At 56.0% G+C, this 20,050-nt stretch overlaps 1 protein-coding gene across 2 annotated transcripts; it reads left to right on the forward strand.

Moving 5' to 3' along the window:
• Positions 1-300: 300 nt before the first annotated feature.
• Positions 301-15,813, forward strand: ZFP36 (ZFP36 ring finger protein). Of its 2 annotated transcripts, none has more exons than XM_043501314.1 (3): positions 301-313; positions 10,489-10,574; positions 12,314-15,813. In XM_043501314.1, exons 2-3 carry the CDS (start codon positions 10,539-10,541, stop codon positions 13,295-13,297), a joined length of 1,020 nt encoding a protein of 339 aa, XP_043357249.1. In that variant the 5' UTR covers positions 301-313; positions 10,489-10,538; the 3' UTR covers positions 13,298-15,813. The 2 variants fall into 2 exon arrangements, with proteins under 2 accessions (XP_043357249.1, XP_038238166.1); XM_038382238.2 differs by lacking the exon at positions 301-313 and adding an exon at positions 2,162-2,175 and having other exon boundaries at positions 10,468-10,574.
• The last annotated feature ends 4,237 nt before the right edge of the window (positions 15,814-20,050 follow it).

A 20,050-nucleotide genomic window follows, 5' to 3' on the forward strand; every position in this document is an offset into this window, starting at 1 on the left:
CTGCGCTGCGGGGTGGGGGTCTCAGCAGGGGGCGCTGAGCTGCGGGGAGCGTGGTGGGTACTCAGTAGGGGGCACTGGGCTGCGAGGAGCGGGATGGGGGGCTCAGCAGGGGCACTGCGCTGCGGGGAGCGGGGTGGGGGGCTCAGCAGGGGCGCTGCGCTGCGAGGCGCGGGGTGGGGAGCTCAGTAGGGGCATTGGGCTGAGAGGAGCGGGGTAGGGGGCGCTGAGCTGCGGGGAGCAGGGTGGGGGGCTCAGTGGAGGCGCTTTGCCCTCGCAGTCAGTGCTGACCCCACGGTGCTAATCTCTCCTCTCTGTGTTCTGTCACCTCTAGGACAAGCAGAGGTGAAAGCTGGCAAAGGGACAAGGATCGGCTGTGACCCTGGACACACCTGTGTTCGCACCCAACGCCCGCTGCCGTGCTCTTTATCCCACCCAGGCCTTGTGAGGGAGCATCTGAAAAGTATCGCCACACAGCTCAGTTGTCTCGCGGTGGGATAAAATGTGGCAACGCGGCAGGAGAGGGGCTGGCTTGTCCTCCGCCCGTCTATTTTAATGGCTGCATTTGAACCCCGTAGGGACAGGGGCTGCCCCGGCCTTAAACTCAAACGCAGCAGGGTGGCCAGTGACAAGGAGACTGCCTCATACCTATTCGATAAACAGCCCCATCGAAACTCATGACGGGGTCGCAAACCAAGTGTGAGTCAACAGCGTAGTCCCATACAAAACACAAATACACAAAAGCAAGCATGAGTCCGGCCTGCATTAGCAAGCGTGTGGTAAGCAAGCCCTGATTCTGAGAAGTGATTCTTCCGCTCTGCTCAGCACGGATCCGGCCTCAGCGGGCGTGCTGGGTCCGGCGCGGGGCGCCAGGCTTCGGGAAGGATGTGGACAAACTGGAGAACGTCCAGAGGAGAGCAACAAATGTGATGAAAGCTCTGGAAGACATGACCCAGGAGGGAAAGATTAAAAAAAGTGGGTTTGTTTAGTCTGGAGAAGAGACAATGGGAGTAGATGTGTGTGTGTGTGAAGTAAGTCACCAAGTACATAAACGAGTATTATAAAGGGGGGGGGGCGATAAATTGTTTTCATTAACCACCCAGGACAGGACACAAAACAAGGGGCTCAAATCGCAGCAAGGGAGATTTAGGTTGGACATTGGGAAAAACTTCCTGACTGTCCCTAAAACAAAATTACCTCGGGAGGTGGTGGAATCTCCATCACTGGAGGTTTTTAGAGCCTCCCAGTCTGGGATGGTCTGGATCAAGAATGGGCAAACTACGGCCCACAGGCCGGCACTCCACCTGGGGTGCAGGGTTGGGGGCTGCTCCAATGGGAGCTGCAGGGGCGGCGCCTGTGGACGGGGCAGCGTGCATAGCCGCCTGGCTGTACCTCCGCATAGGAGCTGGAGAATGGACATGCCGCTGCTTCCGGGAGCCACTTGAGGTAAGCGCCTCCTGGATCCTGCACCCCTGAGCCTCTCCCCATGCCCCAACCCCCTGCCCCATCCCTGATCCCCCTCCCACCCTCTGAACCCCTCGGTCCCAGCCCGGAGCACCTTCCTACACCCCAAACCCCTCATCCCCAGCCCCAGCCCAGATCCCACAGCCCCAGCCAGAGGCTGCACCCCTTTCCGCACCCCACTCCCCTGCCCCAGCCCGGAGCCCCCTCCCACACCGTGAACTCCTAATTTCTGGCCCCACCCCAGAGCCTGCATCCTCAACCAGAGCCCTCACCCCCTCTCACACCCCAACCCCCAATTTGTGAGCATTCATGGCCCAACATACAATTTCTATTCACAGATGTGGCCCTTGGGCCAAAAACTTTGCCCACCCCTGATCTAGATAATACTTAGTCCTGCCTCAGAAGAAGGGACTGGACTAGATGATCTATCGAGGTCCCTTCCAGCCGGATGATCCTATGACTAGATCATAAAGAACTGTGCCTTTGCTTCTCTAACCCGCTTGGTCCTCTGGCCGGAGACAATGAAGGGATATTTACATAACAGCTAAACAAAGCTGGAGTGGAGTATCAAGGGGGGGTGGAAGCTGCACACTTTGAGAGAGAGAGGCCAAATTATAAGGAGAGGGGGCAGTGAACCCCTAAGTTATCTTTCATCTAAGGAAACAAGGGGAACCGGCCCCTGGAACTCCTATGGCAGGTCCTGACAGAGAGACAGTCATCTGTGCTGGACCAGGAGTAATTGGAGAGCGAAACCATCGGAAACAACGTTTTAGCCGCGCGTTTCTCACTTTTATTCGCTTGTAACCGTCTCTGCTTTGATTCACGTACTTGGCATCACTTCCCCTCCACTCTGTTGTTAATAAAGCACCACCCAGCATTGCATTGGAGTGAAAATCATTTTTAAGGCCGGGGAACAGGGCAAGCTGTCTCTTGAAAGGAGCAAACGAACCTGATTATGTCTCCGAGTCGCCAAGGTCTGGATGAATTTGGGGGAAATCTGGGCCCAGAGGACTGTGTTGAGGGCACTTAGATAATAGTAACCGAGGCTAGTGGATTCCAGGCTAGTGGCTGTGGTGTATCAAGCCGGCCTTTGGAGCCAGAATTACCAGGGTTACCAGACACACAGACATTCGAGGCATGCTGGAGGGCGTCCAGACAACACCGCTGTGGGAGGAGAGGGTTTCAAGGCGCCCAGGGTTACAGGGCGGGTGGTGACGCAATCTCTCACCGGTCTGGATGGCCCCCCAAAATGCGACAGAGGCACAAAAGGGCATTAGGCTGTGGTCTGATATGTATGGGGCAATCTATCGGCATGACTTTCATTAAACTGGATTAGTTAAACAGATTAAGCCTCTGTGTGAACGCTCTCATTCGGAATAAAAGTGGTTCCATTCGCAGACGTGAATCGGGGCCGAGGCAGCTCTTCTGCCTCCTGAATGGGTGCTCCACCCTTCAATTCGACCTTGCGGAGATTAGGAGTGCAGCCGCTGCAGACAATAGCTCTGCCCAGGCATAGGATACGGTATCCACGTTAAATGGGTGAAGACCAGGTGACCGCAGATCTCAAAAAGCAGCCGTCCATGGGGGTGTTTCTAGCGGGGTTCCCCAGGCTCGGCACCAGGCCCGACTCTAGTCAGCATTTTCATCAACGATCCGGAAGTAAATATAAAATAGTGGGCAATGAAATTTGAAAACCAAAGACTGGCAGAAGAGTAAATACCAAGGAGGACCGGACAGTCACAGGCTCTGTCTACACTGAAACATAAGCCCAGGGTTAGTAGAACCTACACTGTGTTATGGGGGCCTGGGTCCAACCAGCTGGATCCCGGGCTTCCTAGCACCCTCCCCAAATGTGGCCGCTCTAGCCTGTGGCTCGTGGTGCAGTGTGAGGAAACTTGAGTGTCCACCAAACTTGACTGTCCGGAGGACAAAGAAATTCAGCCTGTAGGATACTTCTGCCAGAGCATGAGTCCCCGTGGGGCTGTGTCTACCCTGCCAAGCAATAGGGCTTGAACCCTGGGTCCTGGTTTCACCTTCTTGGAATCCTGGGACCCTGGGTTAGCGCAATTTGTGTCTAGACACAAGTTATTGGGATCCATCCGGGGTACTTAATGGCCTGTGTTATACAGGAGGTCAGAGCTCTCAGGATTTGGGGCTGTAAAATTGCAGTGTAGACATTCGGGCTCACATGCTGGGATGGTCCTGGAGCCTGAGCCCGAGCGTCTACATGGCAATTTTTAGCCCCCGCATCGCAGAGCTGACCCGGGCTGTGAGGTTTGGCGCGCACAGCTGGTCTTTTATTGCGGCGTAGTCGGGCCCTCTGAATCCGTGCCAATCAGATTCTATCCCCATGTTTCAGGGCAGCCAAGTGTTCATCTCAGAGCATCCTTGTCTGCTCCGTGTGGGTTTTTATACCCCACCGATCATCGCAGTATCCGAGCAGCCCCCAACCTGGCGTTACGCCAGGGGACCGCACGTGTGCTGTGGGTCATTTGTTCTCTCGTCCGCTCCCCAGAGGGAGGTGCACATGGCGCGATGGAGGGTCTTGTTTTGGTAGGATCGTTGCTTTGGTTTGCCGCCCACTAGACCCGTTGCCATGTGTGTATATTAGAGAGGGGTCAAAGAAAGAAGATCAGACTTGATTTGATACGGGCTGGGAGGCCGATGCAGAGAGCGGAGGACGGGCGAGCGCCCAGGTGGGTAGGCTTCGCTGTAGCCCAGCTCGGAAGCCCTGAAGAAATGAGGCCAGGTCGTCAGCCAGGATGGGATGGAGCCCCTAGCCGGCTGGAGAGGGCAGCAAGCGTCACACAAGCGATGTGGGAGCCCAGCGCCGGTGCAAAATCCAGGAGAACTCCTGGGCCATGGGCTGAGTTGAGCAGCTGAAAATCAGGAAGACAAATCTGCCTCCTAACGTCAGCCCAGAGCCGCACCCCATCCTGAGTGTGACAGCACTCCCCCCTCACCCCCGCTAGCTGGGAAGTCCCCTCCCTGCGTGGTTTTACCCTCTGGCAAATGTCTTGGCTTGGATGCCCCCATCAGCCCCACCATCTCCAGATCATGTCTTCAGGCAACCAAGTGTGTCCAGCAGGACAGACGCCAGCCGGCACTGGCTAAGTGGCCCGGTGCCTTGTGTGCGGGGCGCCGGGGGGGTGTCTTTTCTCCAAAGCACCAGGAATCGGCCGTGCCCTGGTGCTTGATGCCGGACTTGGTGGAACATTGGCTGGCAAGATGGAGTCGGGACTAGCAGTTAGCAGATGACACCAGGCGTCAGGACTCCTGGGTTCTGTTCCCAGTTCAGGGAATCAGCATGACCTCCTAGTTAGAGCAAGGCCAGGGCTGCGGATCAGGGCTCTGGGTATCTATTCGAGCTCTGGGAGAGGAGTAGGATGTAGAGGCTGGGGCTCGGGTGAGTGGGGTATGATCAGGAGTCAGGATTCCTGGGTTTAGTTCCTAGCTTTAGAGGGAAGGGGAGTCCCGTGGTTAGAATAGGGGTAGCTGGGTGTCAGGACACCTGGGGTCTGTTCCCAGCTCTGGGAGGGAGCGGAGTCTAGTAGTTAGAGCAGGGAGGGCTGGGAGTCAGGATTTCTGGGTTCTCTCCCTGGCTCTGGGAGGGGAGCAGAGTCTAGTGGTTAGAGCAGGGTGGGCTGGGAGCTCGGACTCCTGAGTTCTCTCTCCGGCTTAGGGAGGGGAATGGAGTCTAGTTTTTAAATTAAGGGAGGGGGGCAGTCTGGGAGTCAGGACTCCTGGGTTCTCTCCCTGGCCCTGGAGACCCATTTCAGACTAGCGAAGCCATGTGCAGCCCATCTCCAAAGTGGGACATTTCACCCTGGGGGCTGGCTGAGTGGGGGCCACCCCCATCGCCTCCTGGCACTGGGAGATTCCTGGGAATGCGGGTGGATTGTGCAACAGCCTGGCTGCAAAAGGTGCAGCAGAGGAAGTGTGCGAGGGCCGCTGGCTTCCCCCACGCTTCTCCTGAACCAGAGCCAGACCCTTCTCCCAGCCCACCCGGCTCCTGGGGAGCAAGCGAGTGCCAGCGGTTAGAAACCATTCCCCACTGAACGCAGTCATGCTGATCAACTGGCCAACAGAGCCGATTCCCCCGAATGACAGTTCAGAACAGAGGATCTGGATCCCCCACCCCAGAAAAACACATCAGAACCCACAGAACAGAGGATCCAGACCCCCAGAAAAACGGATCAGAACTGTGGCTTGGAGCTCCCAAGAGTCAGGGGAAGTTAGACACGAGATTTCAAATGATTTCTGAACACTGTGGTTTAAAATAGAACATTCAAATACACGGCACAGAGAGCTCACAGCTGGGTGGGAGGGGAAACTGAGGCAGGGGACCAGGCTTGTATAAGGTCATCAACAGAGCAGCTGTGAATAGAACCCAGGCATCCTGATGCTGCAGCGGGGCCTGAGCCTCTGGGCCCTGCTACCTTTCTAGCGCTGGGGAAGTTGCCTGAGTGGGATCAGATTCCCGAATGGGCTGGATCCATGCCTGGAGATGAGGTGCCTGCTGGCTCCAGGTCTTGGGACATTCACCAGACTGTGAGAAGGCAGCAGCTGTGAAGCCCTGATACTCCACCCCAGCCCGGGCCTCCCAGAGCTGGTACAATGCCCATCCCTACCCCCCATCCCATCTCGGGCCTCTTAGACCCGGGACAATCCCCACCCCCCCATCCCATCCTGGGCATTTCAGAGCCGGGACAATGCCCATCCCCACTCCCACTCCCCATCCCATCTCGGGCCTCTTACACCCAGGACCATCCCCATCCCCCCATCCCATCCAAGGCCTCTCAGAGCCGGGACAATCCCCATCTCCCCCTTCATCCCATCCCTGACCTCTTAGAGCCAGGGAAACCCCCATCCTCCCATCCCATCCTGGGCATTTCAGAGCAGGGAAATTCCCCTCCCCCATTCCCATCCTATCCTGGGCCTCTCAGAGCCGGGACAATCCCCATCCCCCCCTCCATCCCATCCTGGACCTCTTAGACCTGGGACAACCCCCATCCCGCCCCCCCCCACCGCCCCCAATCCCATCCCCGGCCTCTCAGAGCCAGAAAATTCCCTCTCTCTTCAGCATAACCCCATTCCCCCCCGCCCCTCTGACCCAGGATATCCCAATCTCCCTACCGGATCTGAGCTATCCCTGTCCCACCCTCCCCTGCAGAGTCGGGGTATCCCCTCCCCGGGGCTGTCTGGTTATAGCATCTTGTTGTTGTTATTGATCCTTGGACTTTCACGGCTGATTCATCAGGGATTTCCCGGCTCATCGGGAAGTGTTGCCAGTGAGTCACGGCCTGGAAACCTGGGGTCCTGATGCAGAGCCAAACCGGAAGCCCTAGCCCTATCAGGGCTCTTCGTCTTTCCAGGGGTGCGAGAGGGCGTGCGGGCTCCCCTCCCAGCCTACTTAGACGTTGCCCCCTCACTGGTCCCCCTGCAAGATCACCCCCGGTGTCATCTATGCCCATGCAAAGTACTAGATCCCAGGGCAGATCCCTGGAGGACCCCTCTATTTACCTCTTTCTACTCTGAAAACCGACCGTTTATTCCTACCCTTTGTTTCCTGTCTTTTAACCAGTTACCAAGCCAGGAGAGGACCTTCCCGCTTCTCCCATCTCAGTTTACTTTGCTCAAGAGCCTTTGGTGAGGGACCTTGTCAACGGCTTTCTGAAAATCTAAGTTCACTATGTCCACTGGATCCCCCTTGTCCACATGCTTGTTGACCCCCTCAAAAAATTCTAGCAGATTGGTGAGGCATGATTTCCCTTTACAAAAGTCGTGTTGACTCTTCCCCAACAATCGTATTTATCCATGTGTCTAATAATTCCGCTCTTTACTATAGTTTCAACCAATTTGACTGGTACTGAAGTTAGGCTTACGGGCCTGTAATTGCCAGGATCACCTCTGGAGCCTTTTTGAAAAATCAGCATCATGTTAGCTTGTGTTCATCATCTGGTACAAAGGCTGATTTCAGTGACAGGATACCACAGCTAGTAGTTGTGCAATTTCATTTCTGAATTCCTTTAGAACTCTTGGGTGAATGCCATCTGGTCCTGGCGATTTATTACTTTTAATTTATCTATTTGTTCCAAACCCGCCTCTATCGACACTTCAATCTGAGAAGAATGGCTCAGCTATGGGGATCTCCCCCACATCCGCTTACCTAACATAGAGCATCCCAGTGGCTGCTCTGAGATATGCCCAGTTGCCCATGGCCCCAAGGGGCTTTCCCAGAATCGAGGAATAGCTGGGGTGCAGCCAGCATAAACACAAGTTGTGGAATGTGCCGTTGGGGATTCCCGGGTAGCCAGTGAAACCAGCTTTCCTGGCCGTGTCCTGTCCTCACTCCTTACTGTTATTCACCTCTGCTACATTCCTCCCCAGAGACAGCTCCACTGTAACACTGCCAGGATGGCTTCTTGTATATACAGGAGGTTAGATTCTGCCTTGTTTGTGCCACAAATGAGTGAGGAAGCCAAATAACCCAGGCATCCTGTCTACCTGCCCACCTCCTACTCTAACCACTAGACTCGACTACTCTTCCAGTGCCAGGAACAAAACCTGGGAGTCCCTGTGTTCGTACTAGGGTGACCAGATATCCCAATTTTATAGGGTTAACAGTCCCAATATCTGGGGCTTCGTCTTAGATATTACCCTCCCCACACACACTCCCGTTCCGATTTTTCACACTTGCTACCTGGTCATCCTAGTTCAAACCACCAGACCCCATTCCTCCCCCAGAGCTGGGGATAGAACCCAGGAGTCCTGGGATGATTGCGGTCACCAGTAGGCCATACGCTCCCCTTTCAGGGTCAAGAATAGAACCCAGGAGTTCAGCCTCACAAGTCTGTGCTCTAACCACTAGATCCCACTCCCTCACCCACAGCAGGAGCTGTACCAGGCTGCTCTTGGCTTAGGCCTCTGTTTGAAAGCAGACGGGTGAAAGCCCTGGCGAGAGACATAATGCTGCAGGGACTGCACAGGACAGTCTAGGTTTGCCCTACTGGTTGGCTGAGGTTTGTTATTTCCTGAGGCTCGGGGCCGAGTCAATTTTGCTGTCTTTCTGCAGAGGGGTGCGCCGGCACGCGATTGTGTGCGTGGGAAACTTCCCGCTTGCTCGTTTGGTTTGTTTCCCAAAGGTGTTACATTGACGATGCGCCTCGCTGCAAGAAAGGGGAAGACAGAGCACTCGCTGCGCTGAGCATGCTGCGCTGCTTCTGGAAACTGCCTACTTCCGGGTGCTGACGCAGCCCCGACTTTCAGGGCAAGGGGCACGGTGAACAGTCCCTGAGTAGCAAATTGAGAACTGAAAGTCTGACGCAACTTGGGCCAGTGCTCCTAGCGCCCAGGGTAGGGGGGTAGGTTGGGGGTGTAGCCAGGGCACACTGTGCTGTGGCTATTCTCTGTTCCCTAGGGTCCATAGATGGCAGATCGGGGGCGTGACTGGAGTGCACTGAGTTATGGCTTTTCTCTGCCCCCCAGAGTCCATTAGCAGAGCAGTGGTGGGCCGGGACGCTGAATGCCACCAGATGGCTCTGGCTGGCCAGCCCAGTCTGGCCCAGGGCTGCCAGTGTTGCTTCTTGAGGGGTACTGACAACTGGGCGATTAGGCGCCCCGGCCTGGCCCAGCTCCCCAGCAGGTGTGTTTGTGTGCATGTGTGTGTGTGAGGGGTCCCATTAGCCAGCGGCCGTGACTTTTCCCCTATTGGCGAGGTGGAACCAGGGGATGCCCTTCCCGCTCTTGGGAAAATCACAGCATTGGGCTCATGTCCCAGACTGCCCAAGAATCGTGACATTGCGAGTTACACAGAGCCTGACCTGTAGGGTGCGGGGCACAAGTTAGAGCAGCCCAAAGGCCACCCTGGTGTGCGTGGCCAGGGGCCCGGCTCGTACTATGGTGCCTTCTGGACTGTGTCGCCTGCAGCGCGATCAGGCCAACTTTCCAGGCCAGCTGCCCTGGGGCCGGCCAGCTGCCCTGGGGCCTGCCAGCCCCACAGCCAGCCGGAGCGGGTTGCGGCCTTTGGCTGGGGACCAAGAGGCAGCGTGAAAGGATGACGCCGTGCGACCTCTGTTGGAGGAAATGAAAACTGCCAGTGCTGATGGGGAGACAGGAGATTTTATTCCCCTGACCGCGAAACAGCTCAACCAGGCCTCTAACCTTGCCAGGCTCCCCTGGGGATGATGGGAACAAATCCTATCACCCAGAGGAGCCTGATCTTGCACCCAGCAGAGCCAAACAGCCCCCCCCCCGACAGCTAATGTTTACCTAGAGTGACCAAATTTACCTGGGGTGACCAGGTAGCAAGTTGTTGTTGGGTTTTTTGGGGGTTGGGGGGAGGTGTTAGTTGCATATATAAGACAAAGCCCCTAATGTCGGGATGTCTGGTCACCCTATGTTGACCCCTTCCAGGACCTGTTCCCCCCCTTTCCCCCCCTCCTCCTCCTCCCACCATCTGTTCATTCATTCCCTCTTTTCAGAGTAGCAGCCCTGTTAGTCTGTATTCACAAAAAGAAAAGGAGGACTTGTGGCACCTTAGAGACTAACAAATTTATTAGAGCATAAGCTTTCGTGAGCTACAGCTCACTTCTCCCAACTGTATTTTCCACCGAATGCATCCGATGAAGTGAGCTGTAGCTCACAAAAGCTTATGCTCTAATAAATTTGTTAGTCTCTAAGGATTCATTCCCTCTCTCTCTCTCTCTCTTTCCTCCCTGGCTTCCCCCTTCCCTCCACCTTTGGTTTGGTCTTTTCCCACGGCCATCCATCCACACCCCCCCCCCCTCCGTCGTCCCCCACCCCGCCCCGCCAGCTCTCAGGGCTTGCTGGCTTATTCATTTATTCATTTATTTTTTCAAATGAGATGAGCTCATGGGAGGCGGAGCTACAAGAATCCCCGCTTCCTCCGGCTCGCCTATATAAGGAGCCGGGCAAGGGGCCCCCCCAGCTCAACTCGGCTCAGTTCAAGCCGTGGAGGCTTAAAGCGGCTCCCACCCGGGGGAGGACAGACAGACAGACAGACAGACTCAGTCACTCCACTCGCCAGCTGCTCCTCACTCCTTTCCTGATTCGCCATGAGCTCCATGGTGGATGTAAAAACCCTGTACAAGGTAAGAGGCGATCTCTCCTTTCTTGGGGGTGTGGGCTGAGTTTCCTGGGCTGGCCCGGCTCCCCTAAGCTAGGCTGACTGACTTATGGGGGGGGGGTGATTTCTCCTGCCAAAGCTCACAGCTGTGGATCTCCCCCCTCCCCACCCCGCCCTTAGTTTGTTTGTGGGCTGAGCCAGATGGGTCACTCGATTGCGCAGAATCGCAGCAAAAAGCGGAGGGGGGGGCGCTAAAAAGCAGCCCCCCCCCCCCCGAAAAGATCTCGGCTCTATCTGGCCTTCTTCCCCCCCCCCCTTTTTTTGGAAAAAGACAGAAAGTTGCTAAAGCGGGTCGGATCCGGAGTTGCAAACTCGGCTCGGTTTGCTTCTCCACGGGCGCCGGTCTGGCCGAGTTCTCGCCGCGGGGGAACTTGGCGTAGCTTCGTTTTGATTATTGGGGGGTGTCTTGTCTCGGGCCCCAGGAAGGAAAGTTTTTGAGGCCGCGGAGCTGAGCGGGCTTGTGTGAGTGACTCCCCAGACCTCCGATTCTCGAGGGCTGGCCCCAGCTGGCGGGGGGGGGGGGGGATTGTTTAATGCGAAATCCTCGCTGGAGTGAATTCGTTTTGCTCGGATCCGTTAAGAGCGGAGCGAACAAATCGGGGGCTGATTTTGTGTTTGCGCCCCCCCATCACTTCCCCATTCGGTAAATGAAGAGTAGTTGGGGGCCTGGGGGGGCCCTCAGGAACTGCTTCTAAAGGCAGGACCCCCTAAATCCCGCCCCCTAAACTCAGCAGCCAGGGGCCGCCTCTGCTGGCCTGGGGGGCGACCCGTCTCCCCTCTGCCCGGCGATGGCTTGATTTTGGGGGTTGCTGGGGGAGACTCGCGATCCGGTGCCGATTGTCTGGCCGCTCGGGTTCATTTACAAAAGCATTTCGAGAGACGGCCCTGTCCCTGGGGGGTCCCCTGCCCCGGCGGGGGGAAGGGGAAGAGAAATTCCCAGCGGCCAGGGAAGGGTTAAAGTGGCCTAGAATAACGTTGCTCCCCGCTGCGATAGCGAGCTGCTGGGGGGGGGGGGGTGACTCTCCGCCCTGGGAGGGGGGGAAATGCTGCAACTTTGAGTGCAGCAGGACCTTGGAGGGTGCAGCTAGGGGACTGTGCGGGGGAGGGTTGAGCAGGGCTCCTCTCTGAATCGGTGGAGGACCTTGAGGGTGGGGGGTATGGGAGAGAAAGGGCAGTTCCCCATTTAGGTTTACACCAGGCAACAGTACACCCTAAGGGAATCTGCCCCCTCTTCGGTTCTGTCACTTCCCTTTTCTCTTCCCCTCCCCCACCCATGGATTTCTTGGGGGCACCTCACTTTTCCACTCCGGGTGCCTTGCAATCACTCCTGCTCCCCCCTCCCATGCAGCAGGCTGGTGGAAGGCCCCTTGCTTTGGAAGGGTGGGTGGGTGTGTGTGTGTGTTGGGGGTGGGGGTCCATGCCAGTATAAAACCCTCCTTCCTGGGCCCAACCAGAGTACTTTATAAATAACCCTGGGCTGTGTGCCATCGAAGGGCCTGTGAGTCACCACCGAGCTCAGCCTCGCCCCACCCACCCCCCTCCCCGGAGGGCCAGGTGCCAAGCTTGCAGGAGGCAAAGTGGTGGTGGGGGTTACCTAGTTGGGGCAGTGCCCATCTCCAGGGGTATCTCCTACGTGCCTCCACCTTGTTTTGTTTGAAAGCCAGACATTAATGCCCCCCCCTTCCCTCTCTCTCCACTCCACAGAACCTCCTGACCCTGAATCTGAGTGAGGAGCGGGATGCTCCGGCCGGCTCCGAGCCCCTGGGGGGCAGTGGTGACTCCCACGTCTGGCCCCTGCGCACGCTCTGGAGCCCCAGCACGGAGCAGGCGCTCTCCCTGCCCGAGCCGGCGGCTCCCCGCCTCTCATTCCGCACCGACCGATCCCTCAGCCTGGTCGAGGGCCGAAGCCTGCCGCCCCCCCCGCCCGGCTTCCCCCCGCTGCAGCCCCCACCGGCCCCCGCCCTCTCGGCCCGCTACAAGACTGAGCTCTGCCGCACCTACAGCGAGACGGGCCGCTGCCGGTACGGGGCCAAGTGCCAGTTCGCCCACGGGGCCGGGGAGCTGCGGAGCCTGAGCCGTCACCCCAAGTACAAGACAGAGCTGTGCCACAAATTCTACCTCCATGGCGAATGCCCCTATGGCTCCCGCTGCCACTTCATTCACTACCCGGAAGAGCGGGGGCTGGCTGCTTCCCCGCAACTCTTGCGCCAGAGTCTCAGCTACACCGGGGTGCCTGCTGGCCGCCAGGGCTCCCCGCCGCCTGGCATCTCTGACCTGGCCTCTTTCGCCCGGGCGCCCTCCATCTCCCCGCCTCCTGCCGGTGACCACCTCTTGAAATCCTTTACCCGCCTCAACTCTGAGCCTGTGCCTCGCATGGCCACCCTGGGAGAAGCCCTGGCTGCCTCCTCCACCCCCGGCGGGTGCTGCACCTGCCGCTGTGGCGGCACCGCCAGGCTGGGCACCTTTGAGAGCCCCCGGGACTATTTCGCCGCCGCCCCGGGGACGCCCGTCGCCTCCGGCCTCCCCAGGACCCCTTCGTCCAACTCGCTCTCTGATCAGGATTGCTACAGCAGCTCGGGCAGCCTCAGCGGCTCCGAATCGCCCGTCTTCGAGATGCTGCCTGCCAGTGGGACCTGGAATGGGACCCGCCGGCTGCCCATCTTCAACCGCATCTCCGTGTCGGAGTGAGCGGCGGGGGGAGGGCTTGCAATAGGATCCAGGCCATGGGAGGGAATCTAATGGGGTGCGGGAGGGGTTAGATGCATCTATGGGGTGGGGTTGCAATCAACCCCTTGGAGCAAAAGGTGACCCCCCCCGGTCCTCCTTCCAAGGTCCCGCCAGACACTGCCCCCTGGCCCCTCCAGCTGCTGGTTCAGATGTTTGGGGAAGGACAGCAGCTCTCCAGCCAGATGTTGGCAGAAGCTGCTCCTGTCTGGGGGGTAGGGAGTGGGTGGAAGGGGATTGGGGGTGGCCTCCCCTGGTGTGGGACATGAGCTCCCCACAGTGGGGGAGGGAAGGAGCGGGGGAACATGCCCAGCAGGTATCTGGTATTGTGCACATCTGGATGCAAAGCAGACTCCTTGCCTGGCCAGGTGTGGCCACACATTAAGTAACCTGCTTCTGCTACCTAAAATTGAATGTTGCCACATGTGTGGGTATCTGGACCATTGCCCTGCCTTCCTCCACCCTAAAGTGCCAAATGATATCGCCAAAGTGCCTTGCCAACCCCCGCGATCCGTCCGGGAGTGCTCACTTGCTTCAAGTCAAGGACTCCGCGCCTCCCCCATGTCACGCTTTCCACTGGACTTCTCTGTTACAGAGAGTGAGAGGAAATCCCCGGGGGCCCAGCCTGCATCCCTGAAAACAGACTGACTTGGTGGGGAAGGGTGCAGTTTTATGCCTGATATGTAGCAGATTGTTGGGGTGGACCACATCCGCATGTGGGGTGTCTGGAGTGGACCAAATTTGGGTCTAATGGTGCTGCTTTCCTCCCCCGCCCTTACCCTTATTTCATGCTGTGAATATTTCAGGAAGGGTTTCCATGAACTGTTTTTGTTTTTTTTTTTGTGGGGGGCGATTGGGGGGAGCTCGGATCCATCCTGCTTCACCTCCTTTCATAAGGAACTGGGAGGAGTGTCCAAGAACAAGCTTCCTCCACTCCTTCTGAAATACTGATTTTAAAAATCACCCTCTGATTTTAAAAATGTACATTTTTTCCAGTAGCAGTCCCTAACGTTGGAGTAACACTTTAATAAGCAGTGGCCTATTTTGGCTCATTACTGGAGTACTTCCTCTAGGGTTAGTATTTGAGACCAGAGTAACTCTGTTCACTTTATTCAGTGGCTTTCAACTTTTTTTTATTTGTGGACCCCTAAAAAATGACCGATGGAGGTGTAGATCCCTTTGGAATTCTTTGACATTGTCTTCTGCAGACCCCCAAGGGTTGGCAGATCACAGGTTGAAAACAACTAGACTTAATTGGTATGAAACAACTCTTACTTTAAGATGTGGGGGGGAGAGGAAGGGGGCAGGATTAATCTACAAAGACATAGTGTTACTGCAGTATTTATGCTCTAATGCCTTAAAGGGGAAGATGAGACAATCTGAGCCATCAGTATCTCTGGGTGGAGCAGGAAGGCAGCACTCAACTGTCAGGCAGTTTGCAATAAAGATGTGGTGTCCCCCCCGCCCTTCCAGAATCTAAAGGTCATGAGGAGGGAGGGGTCTTTGTTCCACCCCCCCGTTAGCCACCCCATCCAAATGGTCTATGTGACAGCAAGATTGACCTTGATTTCCAGGGAGTTGGTCTCCAAAGCCATAGTGTTAAACGGGTCAGGCCTTGCCATGTAGTGAGAACTTTGTGAAGGGGTGGGAGATGAGATGCACTGAGTTTGCCTTGCAAGGTGAGGTGGTGAAGTGCTCCCCAATCCAGCCCAGCCTCTCCTCTCTTGCTTGCAGCTAGTGTAAATTGGGAGGAAATGGACTTCAACCAGTGTTGCCAACCCCATATGGGCAAACTCATAACCTCCCACCTCCGAAAAAATAAAAAAAAATCTTGAGCTTGGTTTTAAAAGACTGCAGGTTTTTAAACCAACAAATCCATTTGGATTTGCCATGTTCAGGGTTCCTGTTTCTCCTCCACCCCTGCCCCAAACCCCGCAGGCTTAAAAAAAAAAACTTGCTTTTTTTTTTTCTCCTTGTAAAAGCAAGTGAAAGTACAGCTCTGGTCACATGACTTCCGAAGCTTGGGGTTTCAGAACTGCCCTTAACCTCACACAGCTTTGGCAACACTGGTATCGAGCTCTGAATCCCACTGTGGTCGCTTGGGATGTCTTCTTTGCAGCTCAGAGGCCTAATGAGATCTTTCATGTTCCGTTTTCTGTGCTAACTATTCCCTGATTTTTAAATGTTGCTCTTGGAAACCAAACGAGCTCATGTTTACCTTTGTAATGATAGAAGAAAAACCAAAATTATTTATAGAACCTTATTTATTCGAGACAGAATTTTATATTATATTTATCTTTTTGTAATATTCTGAAATAATATATATTTTCCCCTGTTATTAAAAAGTTAGAGAACCCAGCGAGATGTAACCATGAAGTAATGAGTGACAAATGCTTTTTAAATCATCATTGTGGTGTTTTATTGCTGAATCTTGAGGATTTAAAAAAAGTGGAAATAATAAAACAAAGCCAGCCATGAGATTGGACTGTGTATGTGTGTGATGGCCCCACAGCCTGGGTAGTGCGGTAGGGGTACACTGACCCATCAGATAAGTGGAGACTTGTGTGAAGAGTATAAAGCAAGGAACATATACGGAGGGCCTGAAATTCCACTATGGGACATCATGTGTCGGAGGGCATCTATCTCCCCCCACCTGCTGTCTGAGCATCTTACAAAACATGGGGTTTTTAAGAAGAATGGGGGTGGGGGAGGAATCTACAGAGGCTGAACGGGAGATTATATCTGCTCCAAACAGCTTCCCATCAACCCCCATGAGGGAGAGAGAAAACTGAGGCATGGCTCAATAAAGGAGGAGGATGGCCCTGTGGTTATGGGATATCCACTGGGAGTGAGGTGCCCAGATCTCTTTGAGGAGCTGGGTGTCGGGACCTAACGCCGTTAGCCTGAAGGGAGAGTTCTAGCTTCTATAAATAAGCTTTGGAAGAACAATTGCCACAGGTGAGCCCATAATTGCCTGCATCTAAAGCAGCCAGTACTGGTAAGATATGTGGCCATGTCAGTGCATTGTTCTAGAAAGGGATTTTCTTCCCAGCTGCCTTATGGGGATCCAGGAAGCATTTCCTTCATTTTACAGGTGGCAGCACTGGGATTTGAATTTAACCACAAGACTGTCTGGTCTGCCCAGATTGGGGTGGGTGGGACATCTCTCTCCATTCCTGTCACCCATCCGCTTGGAGTGCGGTCATGGGCTGACCTCCCCCAACTTGCTTTAAGCAAGCTAGCTGGAGCAGGATGACCTCAAGTAATTACCACGGCGTCTGGGTGAGCTTGTCAAGTCTTTACTGAAGCCTGTAGCTTGCTGCTCCAGGCTGGCTAGGTTAAAGGTAGCACGGGTATGTCCGCTGCAATCTTCCCCGAGAAGCTTGATCAGTTTAGATTTGGCTCAGGCCTGCCCAGGTGGCGGCCGTGAGTGGTGGCACGTCCCCAGGTGATGAGTGCAGGCCCCATGCTGTGTTTCCTTCCCCCTCTTTGCTGGCTGCTCTTGTCACAGCTGACGCCAGCAGGGCGTGGCCGGTCCCTACCAAGGGCACGTCGTCAAAGCGCTTTGCGCAAGGCCCTGTCCCCTCCTAGACTGGAGGAACCAGCCGGTTGAGTGGCCCCCGCCCAATGTCTTCTGTAAACAAGCTGGCTTGGGAAACCCAGCCGCGCCCGCCAGCACCCAGCCGAACAAGGCCCAGGCTGAGCTGAGGGGGAGCGCTGGGTGGTTGGGCCTATGTGAGAAGCCACCCAAGGTGGGGCCCCAAACACTGTGGCACCAAGAGGCCCATTCCCTCATGAGCGGTTTCATCCCCTGGGCCCCCCGTGCCAAACTTTGCCTGCCCTAGCCGGTTCTTGACAGCCGGGCAGAGGCAGCGCTGGGAGTCCTGTATGTGTTAAAGCCAGAAGGGAACACCCAGATCATCTGCTTTGACCTCCCTACAAGGAAGAGAGCGCTGCCCTCCCGGTATTGGTGGGAAACAAAGGTGTTCAGGAAGCACCGAGAGGCCCTAGCAGAGATCCAGGCCCCACTTTGCCAGGTGCTACACAGACCCTGGCTGAGAATCGGGGCCCATTGTGCCAGGCACTGCATGGACCCTGATCGAGATCAGGGCCTCCGTTGTGTCAGGCGCTGCACAGACTCTGATCATGACTGGCTAGAGTAAGGGGTGGCTTCGGGTTGGAATCCCCCTCCACAGCCAGGCTGGAGGGATTCTCCCTTGAGAGGGGGCTGGGTTCTCATGGTGGCTGCATGGCTCCTGCTCAGTGGGGCCAGCTTCCAGGCCGACCACAGGGATCTCCCTCTTGGTAGGGCCTGCCGGAGCTTCTGGGAGCATGGCTGTGTTCAGTGTGTGCCGGGGTGCACTGATTGGGGGTCTATTCCGCTGGCTTTGGTTTTGGTTTGTTCTTTGTGGTGTTGGTCCCTGCCAATTTCCCCTGATGGAGGGGCTAAGGGGGGTTCTCCATGAGGTTCCTGGCAGCTGGGTTCCTTTGACCCACAAGCCAGGGGCTCGGAGCTTGCCTGCCGACTGCTGCACTGCGGCGGGTGTGTTGCTGAGTGGAGGTGAGGCTGTTGGCTGTGCGACTATACAATCTGCCTCTCAAATGGGTAAATCTACAGGGATGTTTCCTGGCCCAGGAGGGACGCCGGAGCATTGTTGGGTTCCTGTTTTTCCCCTTGTCTACTCCTGCAGTTGAAGTAGTTTCCAATGCCCCCCTGAGGAGCCGGGTGAAGCCAGCGCTGTTTCTAAACAGTCTCCGGTGGGGGCTCGGTGGGTCCTGTGAGCCGGTGGAGTTTGAGGGAGGTGATGCGGATGATGCTGGTGTCTGACTCCTTGCTCCTTCTTGATGTCCCAGCCGGTCAGCTGGCTAGGATGGGTGCGGCTGGTGTGCAGGAGACCCGCAACTTCATGGGTCGCACTAAAGGGACATGGGGGAGTCGAGGCTGAGGCTGATCCCCTGGCTTCCAGTGCTCTGTTCACTCCCTGGCCCTTGTCCTGAGAGAGACCTCGGCTGATCACCCAGGTGCCGACTTTCGTTTTCCTGGGTGGGTGCTCCACCCCTTCCCCCAAGGCCCCACTCTGCTCCACCTCTTCCCACCCCCACTCTGCCCCTCCTTCCATGGCCCTGCCCCCCAGCACCTCCCACCACAGTTGATTGGTGGGTGCTGAGCACCCACTTTTTTTTTTTGCCGTGGGTGCTCCAGCCCTGGAGCTCCCGCGGAGTCGGCGCCGCGTACGGTTGATCGTGGGAAGCGTCTCCATCTCACTATGTCATTGAGCCGGGTGAGGAAGCACATGTGGCATGGCCAAGATAGATAGGCCTCCACGGGGCCCGTTGCGTTCGAAGTACTGCCGCTTACTAATGTGTCTCCCTGCTCCTTGGCTCTCTCCATCTAGCCTCGATGGGCTCTCGAAATATTAATGGCGGCCGGGAGGGTCATAAAAGGGCACAACTCTTGGAAGTTCTCCACCCAGGAGGGGCTGATCTCGTCCTTCTGCAAGAGAGGTGCTCAGACCCTGCTAAGTTAGGGGGCTGGCTGAAGGCACGGGAAGAGTATCCTGTCTTGGGTCATGGCTCCGATGTCGACTGGGGAAGCCGTTCTCTTTTCCTGGGGTGCACGGGCACGGATCCTCTCTGTGCAGGAGATGGCACGGGGCCAGCTCCTCTGGGTAGAGATGTGTATGGGCGTGGTCGTTTTCAGTCTTTTCACTGTACCTGCCCCTGCTCTGGGCCAAGGAAGTGGCTCCTTTTCTGCAGACACTTGCCCAAGCCATTCTGGGCTATGACCTGGATACTATTATTGCCCTGGGAAGAGATTTCAATCGCACTGTAGATTATGAAAAGGAGGACTTGTGGCACCTTAGAAACTAACAAATTTATCTGAGCATAAGCTTTCGTGAGCTACAGCTCATTTCACTGAATGCATCCGATGAAGTGAGCTGTAGCTCACGAAAGCTTATGCTCAAATAAATTTGTTAGTCTCTAAGATGCCACAAGTCCTCTTTTTCTTTTTGTGGATACAGACTAACACGGCTGCTACTCTAAAACGGTAGATTATGTTTTTAGACAGGAACCACGCCAGCCATCAGCCAGGGAACTGTACTGTCTCCTGCAGACCTTTGGGCTAGTAGCTGTTTGGAAGGTGAAGGCTACCCCCAGCCAGGTCTCAGGGGCTAGACTGGACCACTTTTATACCACAAGGCCAGTGTGGATGTGTTTGTTCGCTCTTCCGTGTCTCCCACTTGTTTGTCTGAGCATCGTCCGGGCTCTGCCGGTGTCTCTCCCTCTCCCTGCCGGTGCATCCCACGGGTGCTTTCATACCAAACTGTTACAGGACGTGTTTGGGGGGTGTCTGTGGCAGCGCATGTGGCTGTACAAGTCCCTGAGACTGTGGTGGGATGTCGGTGGGGTCCAAATTCGCATACCGAGGCTGCCATCAGGCCCTAGAACGAGAGATCTTAGGCCTTCGTGGCGACTCTGATGTGGGAAACCCAGCGCAGATTCCCCAGACCTTCCTGGAGAAGTCCCAGCTCCGGAAGTGCTTGTTGGAAGAGATGGTGCCAGGAGCCCTGGCCTGGTTTTCTCCACTGCGTGAAACCGACGCTCCCACAAGGTTCTTTTTCGGGTTGGAGACAAAGCCTACGACCCGTCGGCAGATTTTATTTTTTTGCCTCTGGCTGGCAGCTGAGCCGGCTGAGATCCAGAAAGCAGCGGTTC

Source organism: Dermochelys coriacea, chromosome 23 (assembly GCF_009764565.3).
Source record: "Dermochelys coriacea isolate rDerCor1 chromosome 23, rDerCor1.pri.v4, whole genome shotgun sequence".
Classification (NCBI taxonomy): Eukaryota; Metazoa; Chordata; order Testudines; family Dermochelyidae; genus Dermochelys; species Dermochelys coriacea.

What these genes read in the sequence shown, in the direction of transcription:
- ZFP36 (XM_043501314.1), top strand. Translation starts at nt 10,539, where the DNA reads ATGAGCTCCATGGTGGATGTAAAAACCCTGTACAAG. An exon ending in ATGTAAAAACCCTGTACAAG is followed by an intron (nt 10,575 to 12,313) that starts GTAAGAGGCGAT and finishes TCCACTCCACAG; the next exon opens with AACCTCCTGACCCTGAATCT.